The sequence below is a fragment of the Trichomycterus rosablanca genome, chromosome 22 (genome assembly GCF_030014385.1).
Source record: "Trichomycterus rosablanca isolate fTriRos1 chromosome 22, fTriRos1.hap1, whole genome shotgun sequence".
NCBI lineage: Eukaryota > Metazoa > Chordata > Actinopteri > Siluriformes > Trichomycteridae > Trichomycterus > Trichomycterus rosablanca.
The window spans coordinates 3,201,367-3,210,603 of NC_086009.1; the positions used below are offsets into that span (position 1 = coordinate 3,201,367).

The 9,237-nt window shown below is 44.2% G+C and overlaps 1 protein-coding gene across 2 annotated transcripts in view; it reads left to right on the plus strand.

Moving 5' to 3' along the window:
- plekhh3 (pleckstrin homology, MyTH4 and FERM domain containing H3) overlaps positions 1–8,529 on the plus strand; it is a 41,143-nt gene extending 32,614 nt beyond the window's left edge. The window contains exons 8-13 of one of the 2 annotated variants that reach the window (XM_063018873.1): positions 261–468; positions 1,017–1,153; positions 1,890–2,010; positions 2,484–2,912; positions 3,034–3,225; positions 4,881–8,529. In XM_063018873.1, coding sequence (XP_062874943.1) covers positions 261–468; positions 1,017–1,153; positions 1,890–2,010; positions 2,484–2,912; positions 3,034–3,225; positions 4,881–5,018 — 1,225 coding nt within the window. In that variant the 3' untranslated portion in view covers positions 5,019–8,529. The remainder of the gene's footprint in view (positions 1–260; positions 469–1,016; positions 1,154–1,889; positions 2,011–2,483; positions 2,913–3,033; positions 3,226–4,880) is intronic. The other variant, XM_063018874.1, reaches the window with a different exon arrangement.
- Positions 8,530–9,237: the final 708 nt, after the last annotated feature.

The window sequence follows — 9,237 nt, forward strand, 5'->3', positions numbered from 1 at the left end:
GATAAATCTGAAAACAGGACACAGCAAAACAAAGCTGTTGGAAAAAGCTGACACATTAGCCTCCAGTTCCAAAAGACAAAGTAGATTTAATTTGAGCAAGCTGTACACCACAGTTGCCGGCCAGTAGGGTGATCCTTCATATTGCCTACAGTGTTTACAGTCTTTTTCTTGGTGTTTATGAAAGGTGGATAGGAATAAACTGAGCACCCAGTCCATCGAACCCTTCTGATGACCGTTGGCATTGTTTGTTTTGTTTTCAGAGTGCAGAGCGTATGTGTGGACTCGGAGGTGGAGAGCTATGCGTCCTTCGTGGCTCAGGCCCTGGAGAAAACACGTTGTCGAGAATGTGTTCCCTCCTGGGAGGAGATCCAAGGCCTCATGGCACGACAGGAGATGTTGTGCACCGTACACTACCCCGGACCTGGCTGCTGCAGGATCCCCATCAGCTCGCACACTACGGCTAATGAGGTACACATGAACGCACACCGGAACGGTGTTCCAACCGGATTAATGGTTACTGGTCCATATGAACACTCACAGTGTTCACACAGTGTTGACATTTGTCAGTATGGCTTATGCCTGATGTTTGTGTGTTAGTAACGACAATGTAGGATATATGTTCCTGATCATTTCATTTCTTTCTACTAGCTCTGTGCTTATTAGCTCTAGCCTATGTGCTAGCTTGTGTTTTAACATTTTAATTACTGGCTTAAACTGTAATTAGGCAACTATGTAATTGTAACAGGCCTTTACATATTATTCTAACTGCCTAATTTGAACAGTATTTGAACAGTATGCCAATACAGTAAGCAGTAAGCATTGTAGGACTGGATTCTTTTAGAAGGCCACGTTTGAAACAAGGACGCTTGAAAACGGCCGTCATGATCCAGCCACCTGTATGGGACAGATGTTTTGTTGTTGTTTAGACATAATTAATCTGCCTCCTTCTGAATAAAGTGCATTCTGCCCTATATAACTGGGTCCCCTGTGTTTTCTTCCTCTCTCTCTATTTCTAGGTGGTGAGGAGGGTGGCCGAGCATCTCGGCTTGCAGCAAAGTCGCAACACTTTCGCTCTTTTCGAGCAAAGGGGCGCCTGGGAAAAAGCCATTGCAGGTGGCACCATCATTGCTGATGTCCTCACCAGGTTTGAAAAGTAAATATCTATACTCTGGCAAAGTCTTAACCCCTGGCTGCCCAGGATGCTCTCGCTAGGGAGTCTGGGTGATGATATTTTTGCCATAATTCTCCACCAACAGCAAGCATGTGATATTATAAACCTGTCAGCTTATTTTAGAGCTGGCACTGTGCAAAACAGTGGTGCATCCAGACTGTAAACACAAAATACACCACACTGAGAGAGTGCGTGCACACACATGGCCGTGAGTCACCCATCACACGTCTTTGTGTGGTTAGCTCATCGTTGGGACCTTTTAGCGTTGGGACCTTTTAGCGTGAGACCCAGTCTGGACCGATGTGGAAGCCAAACTTATGTAGATAAGGAAGCCAGATGGAATAAAAGGCATCTGTCTAATTCTTTGAAGTGTGTGTGTGTGCGCGCAAGTCTGTGTGTGTTTTGCAAGCCTTTTTGTACCATCCATTCCCAGAATCTGAAGTTCAGGGACACATACCTGTTCTCGCATGCTCGCACACACACACACACACACACACACACACACACACACACACACACACACACACACACACACCCTCTCTCTCAAGCACACACATGAAACTGCAGACACAGAGCCAAAAATGCTTTGCATATTAAGCTCTACATGGCGTACGGGCCTCTTTACAGAAACCTCAGCTGACTTATGCCTGTTGTGTATATTTGTGATATCCATTATTTAAATATTAATTTAATCAATTTTTCTTTCTGCTTCATTCAGTCTGTCAGCAAAAGAGCCAGAGCCGGAGTGTCAGTGGAGGCTTTGCTTTAAGCTCTACTGCCTTCTGGATACAGACAGCATCAGCACAGACAGCATCGAGTACTTCTTTCTGTACGAGCAGGTGAGTGGATTAGAGTGAAAAACAAACAAAAGAAAGACTGGTAGTAAGAAGTTTGTGTAATGGATACAACACTGTGGTAGAGCAGTGATAGTGTAGTGGTTAAGGTACTGGACTAGTAATTCGATTCAAGCTGGTTCAAGCCCTGCCATTGCCAAGTTGCCACTGCCGGCCCTTAAGCAAGGACCTTAACCCTCAGTTGCTTGACTCATATGAATTCTAAGTCACTTTGGATGAATGCCATGAATGTATGGCATTGCAATTTGGTCTGCTAAATGACATAAATTTATAAATGTAAACAGTCTGTCGTCTTTCAATGTGGTTAAAACAAATTTGATTAGTGAAATAGCAGCTTTTTAAAAAGGTACAGCTTTTAACAGTCAATACCACCCTCTGAACTCTCTCTCTCTCTCTCTCTCTCTCTCTCTCTCTCTCTCTCTCTCTCTCTCTCTCTCTCTACCTCTGTATCTTTTCAGTGTCATGAAATGGTGGTGCGTGGACAGTTTCCGGTCTGTGAGGAAGATCTGCTCACTCTGGCTGCTCTCAGGCTGCAGGCTCTGCTGGGTGATTATGGCTCGCTGGCACCCTACCCAGCACTGGAACAGCTGTACCCAGCACGGGCGCTGGAGAGCCGGGCACTGTGTCCACCTCCCGACGTTCCAGGGTGTCCGACGTTCCCCGCAGGGCTGCTGGGGTCACTGTGGAGTCAAAAGCGGCGGGACGGTCAAGAGCAAAGGCAGCGCGCCAAGCTGCGTGACGAGGCCACCGCTCTTTCGGCCAACATCATGGAGCGATGGAAGTCTCTGAGCGGATACAGCCGAGCGGACAGCATGGCTGCCTACCTGGCCATCGTCCGCCAGTGGCCAGGTTTTGGCTGCACACTTTATGAAGTGGATTTTTACATGGTGAGTCATGTGGCGTAACTACAGCAGTTCATTTAGAGTTAGCTCGTTTATAGAAATTTAGTAAAAAAAAAGGATTTGGACAACATCCTGAAGTCTTTTGTTTTTCCTGTATTTTGTCAAGAGTTCAAACGGAAGTTTTTCCCAGCGCCTTTGGTTGGGTGTGGCTGCGTCCTGTGTGTCTCTGTATCGACCGGGAGAAGCCGAGGCTCTCGAGTCACTGCCCATCACTCAGATCTGCTCTTACGGCGTCTCTGACAGCAACACCTTCACCATCACTGCCACTGATCGTCACCTGCTGTTCCACACTTCTGAGGTAGGGCTGCTGGAAAACAGCATGAACACTTTCTGAATGTGCAAAAAGCTCTTATGTTCCCCCCTGCAGACCAGTTTGGCAGTGTTAACCATGTGACCCACTGCACTATTCTGTAACTCTACAGAATCTATGTCCTCGGCTGCTCCCGTTAGGGGTCGCCGGCTGATCATGATCCGCATTATTGATTTGGCACAGTGTTGACGCCGGATGCCCTCCCTGACACGACCCTCCCTATTTATCCGGGCTTGGGACCGGCACTACAATGCACCGGTTTATGCAGCCTAGCGGCCGGGTACCTATGGGACAATTCAGTGTCTCCAATTAGCCTGGCTGCATGTTTTTGGACTGTGGGAGGAAACCGGGCACCCGGAGGAAACCCACGCAGACACGGGGAGAACATGCAAACTCCACACAGAAAGGACCCGGACCGCCTTGCTGCGAGGCGACAGTGCTACCCACTTAGCCACTGTGCCGCCCTATTCTGTAACTCTACAATAAAACATTTACTCACTAATGACCACAGAGACAACAGATCCTAACAGCAAAGACCATGAACTATTCAACAATACAAAAGCAAAGACACTCCTAAAAATCCTGTCATCACATATGACAGACATACGCAGACAACAGACACAACTTCACTAAATAGGGCCGTGGTAGCTCAGTGGTTAAGGTACTTGGCTAGTAATCCAAAGGTTGCTGGTTCAAGCCCCATCACCGCCAAGTCGCCACTGTTGGGCCCCTGAGCACGGCTCTCAACCCTCAATTGCTCAAATTGCATTCAATGATAATTGTAGATTGCTTTGGATAAAAGCGTCTGCTAAATGCCGAAAATGTAAATGTAAATTAAACAGAACAGCGAATAAACAACATATCACAACCTTTCCTGCCATGAACATGGCCCACGGGCAGACATGGTGCTAAAAACCTAAATACTAAACTAAACTATTCTGTAATTTGCAAGTTAAGTTCGAGTTTCATGGCTCTAGTGGACTGGGAAGATTAAAATTAAAGCTGTGTCTACCAGGACACTTTCAGCATCCATCAAAAAAATCACTCATGTCATTGGCTGAAACAGCCCAGCCATTGGGATGTACACTTGTCAGTGTGCCCTCGATGCCGGACCCAGGCCTGGACAGGAATAGGAAATTGCTGTCAGGAAATGCATTCAGCGTTAAAAAACTGTCACAGTTTCCGTACACAGGAGCAGCTGATAGAAAAATAAGTTATTTGTATCTTCAGTTCTTGTCACTTTAGCTTGGTTGTTGCAGTCTGTGTCGTTCTTATGTGAGTGTTTCTTCGTCTTACAGTCTTACGTTGTACATGCGTAGCATTTTTTCAAATGAAAAAGCTGACATACAGTGACACTCGCAGTGCTCATACACATGACCTTTTGTAGGAACCAGTCGGTTTGGTATTGCGTGCATGCGGTACAGTAGTCGTGTACTGGTAAATCCTGCTCGCTCTTTCTTCACCTCCTCGCTTTCTAAATGCTTTCATGGTTACTTCTGTACACAGTAATTCTGCCACTCTTCCCCTATCACCACACTCACCAGCGTACGCATGTTTATACTTTGTTCTTAGGTTTGTGTGAACTTGCCCATTCCTGGCTCATTCTGACCCCCCTCCCCTCCCCACTTTTCTTGCTCTCTTAGCTGACTGAGATCATGCAGCTGATGAATGCCTACTTCAGTGCCACCCAACGCCAGCTGGCCAAGGATGACTGCATTACCATGGAAACCACCCCCAAGCTCCATCCCTGCTTGCTGGAACTGCCCTCTCACCCTGTGTGAAGAGACACGCACATGCGCACTCGCACGTGCATTAAAATCTTGTCGGTTGATTGGTCGTCCTTTCACATGGCGGCCAAATGTATTTTTATAAACTCAATCCATCAACAGAAGATTTTTCTCTTTTTTATAAAGACAAAAGGCCGAACAGGGCGTCCAGCCAGAAGTCCCAGAATTCACCATATCAGCATTTGTTGAACTGAAAGAAGGAGACGTTTTCTCTCACGCACACTCACACACACACACACACACACACGCACGCACAGTCTCTCTTGGCTTTTCCTGGAAGAATTTATTTTGCTGGCCATGTGCGAACTCGAACTGCTAACAGACACAAGTCCCGTCGGCTTAATGGACATAACCAGAAATCTCCTTCACAGAACTCGAGCCGGTGTGTGTACGCGCTCATGTGTATATCTGGCCAAAATGCGAACAGAGTATTCAAAGCCGTTCGGCTTTTTCTAAACCAAAGGATTGTAGCATATTAAGTGTTTTTAATTTGTTGGAAGATATTTCATGCAGGAGAAGGTGCTGATGCCTGACATCGTACAGCAAAGTGGTTGTTCAAGACTATATGGTATCTGCCTTTCATCATTTTTGGGATTGTTTTTTTAGAAATGCAGCACTGAGTCGGAAACAAGGAACACTGAATCTGAGCTTCAGCTCTGCTGTTAACCTGCTTTCAGGCTGTCATGTTTCTCTTGCGGACATGCAAAGCCAGACATCACGTAGCTTGAAAAGTCGTCCTTGTGGTCTTTTAGGCTATTGTAGTCTTAGAGGAATAGTTCGACTCAGAAACTTGACAGCGTTTACTCCTTACTTTAAGTGTACTTGATTAACCAAGACGTGATTAGTGTTTAAAATGTGCTTCTTCAGTTTTGCACTGGATCTAGGCTGGTAATAAAGCACATGTAGAGGAAACGTACAGCTTTAGGATCTCACAAGAGTGCATTTGATCACACACTTGACTTAATAGACTGTGTGAGGGATCCTGCTTCAAGCCAGAAAGTCTAAAAATCTAAAAAGAGCATAAATTATTCAGAGAAATAAAGGGCACCACACTCTGGCTTTTTCTCACGCTTGTGTGGAAAATGGGTGCAGTTGAAGCCCTCTTGAACGTGTCAAAGTGGAAAATGTGTGCAGTTGAAGCCCTCTTGAACGTGTCGGAGTGACATGTAGCCGTTGCACGCTACACAATTCAAAGCCTGTTTTTAACCCCCAAGCGCTCTTGCCAATTAGATAAGTTTGAGGAGTGTGTTACAGGCTGCGTCTTTCACTTTAAACTCCACACTGAAGTGCATAATGAGTAGGAAAGAGCTGCTGATGTGTTTCAAATACCACCCTGTCTATTAAACCTTTAAATTAATTCTCCACCAGTGTTGATGTGGCTATTTTAAACACATTGATTAGTAAGTAGTGTGTGGTTTGAGACACGGCGCCTTTCCTCTGCTCTGTATGCTCTTCAGCACAATGCAGTTGGATGATGAAGTTTCTAGCTAATACACTCCTTCTGCTTTTAGTTCCTATTTTTCAATCATTTTAGGCTGATTTTATCTATCGTGCCCTTAAATACACGTCTGTATACGAAAGCTACAACAAAATATGAATCTAAATCTCTTCATACACAGAACTAGGTTTGAGCCGCTCCTACTTCTAGACGTGCAGTTTGCCTCGGACTAACTGATAACTGTTAGCCATATGCTTCCATCATGTGTCACAGATTCAGTGCAAAACTAAAGAGACACAAACGTGACTGATCGTCCTGGTTAATTCAGTACATCTGAGGTGAGGGGGATGTGTGTACATTTCACTTCTGGCTGAACTGTTCCTTTAATTATGAAAGCTACTGGAGAATGAATGACAGCTAGTTTTGGATGCAGAACAATTAATGTCTCCCACATTATGTAAAACCAGGCCTGATTTCTAACCATTACGGTGTCTTATGAAGGCTTATGTCACACATATGTAGCATTTATACCTAAAAGCTCACATTAAGTGCATAACCCACCTACCATCTGCTGAGCGTATTTTTGTTTTGCCTTTTATATTGTTACTTTAGGTTAGTTTTTATTTATGACTGTCTGTGTGGATGTTTTATTGTATTTTATTGTCTTTTTTACACGTTTGTTTTTATATTTCTTAACGAAGGACCTATAAATGTATTTCATCTTTTTGGTAATCAGAGCCCTTTAATAATTAGTCATGTATGTTGTATATTGAACATTCGTATATTTCTTTAACCCGTAGTCAGGGGGCTGGCATACTTCAGATATCCATCCCATTGTATTCTCCAGCGACGCAGCCTCATTTCATCTGCATCTATTTTGACATGGACCAAATACCCTGGGGTGGAAGGTTGACGTTCTCTATACTGAGGAGGTCTTTGTCCTGAAATGGCTGCCGTACTTGCACGTAGGGTATAAAGCCCCTTTTGTCGGCCTAGAGTCGGGCGCTTTTCCTCCAGCTGTGCCTCAGGGAGACTTCAGCTGTAGCCACCTGTGCCTGTAAAACCCTCAGTACAGATTCCAAATCCTGACATACAGCCGGGTCCAGAACGAGTCGCTACCAAGAGCTGTACTTATTATTCTGCGACGACAACTAGTACGTAATCTTTCCAGCAGGATTACATCTGTTTGCACTATTAAGTCGTAATAGTTTGGCCACACGCCGGACTGTTAGGCAACAACGTTATTCCACTAATGTCATAACGAAAGAATTCTTAAAATCCCAAATCTGTAAGGAATTGATAAATCCCGTTATTACCAGTTCATGCAATAAATCTGAATCTTCAGTCAGATGCACGTTTGAAGCCTGTGTGTGGGAATTTGTGCTGATTCTTGTTGAAAGCCTTTTTAGAAGAGTGAAGGCTGTTATAGCCACAAAGCCTGGCTATATTAATGACCATGGTTTTGAAATGGAATGTTCTAGAAGCTCATGGTTAGGTGTCCACATACTGTTAACTTTATAGACAGCATGAATCAGGTGTGAAAGTGTTTTCGTGTGATGTGTTTTCTCAGTTTCACATCCTAAATCTCTGACGGATCATTTATTAAGTGCATATTGGTATAATTTCGAGAACAAGAACAGCTCTCGGTGCAACAGACTCATTTTGAACCTGCACGTAAACCCAGATCGGATGATCGGCCAATCAAGTGAGACCAATCGAACCTAAGGCCTTCCGTTTCCTTTGCGTCTAATCAGGTCAACGTTCATGAACCTTCCACACCTAACAAGCCCTGGGCTCCGGGTAGCAAATGCCCCTTTCTGTCCGATAGCATCACTTTTCATATGTGTCACTCAGCAGCTGCAGGCAGCTCCGCCCACCGTCTTAAAGCTTCACGCCACCTATACCGATCGATACTCTGTTCAAGTTCAGATGCTGCATGGTACTGCGTGTATTGTGCCTCGATATCCAGTTGCACTATTGTTTGTACAGCTAACTTGAATGTGCAATAAGAAATTATGATGATTACTGTATGTAGTGAAATAATAAAGGCAGCACCACGGACCATCAGTTTTGTGTGAATGTTGGTTTTTTTTTTTACAGATACGTTACACAAGTTCAAGAGATTTTAAGCTACTGTTATGACGTTAGGAATGTCTGTTATAGTTTCATTAACATGAACCTCTCATCTCTGATTTGTTAAACGTGTGTTTTTATGCTAACCAGGAATCATTAGACCTGGAAAACTTATGTAAACATTTTTACAATTTTGCATTTTTATGTATATTTTAGTCTTGCCGATTCCCACTGAACATGGTGGTTATATAACAAAGTCCCAGCCTTCACAAAATTGCTTCAGATTGCAGTCTGCATAGTTCATTATTTAAGGTGTAGAAGCCGTTGTGCTGTACCTTAAGTAGTGCACCTACGTGACAAGCCATTGTGTTTGACTACCATGTAAATAATGAACATGAGTGGCACTGATTTAATGATTATTGGTGGCATGGAGCTGTTAATTAATATTTAAATGCCCAGATGCCCCTTGCCCACCCGGGCACTATTGATTGCTCTGCATGCAATGAACTTTGCTTACGTGAAACAATAATCATACTGTGAACGTATGGATTTTAAACCATCGTTTGTTTACCGGCAGTGGATTAAGAGATGCTGTGTTTCGAAATACTGTGCATGATCCATCAACAATCTTCAGTGGGTCCAAAGCACGAGGCAGAAATACACACTGGACAGTGTGCCAGTCTGTTGAAGCTCACTCATTCA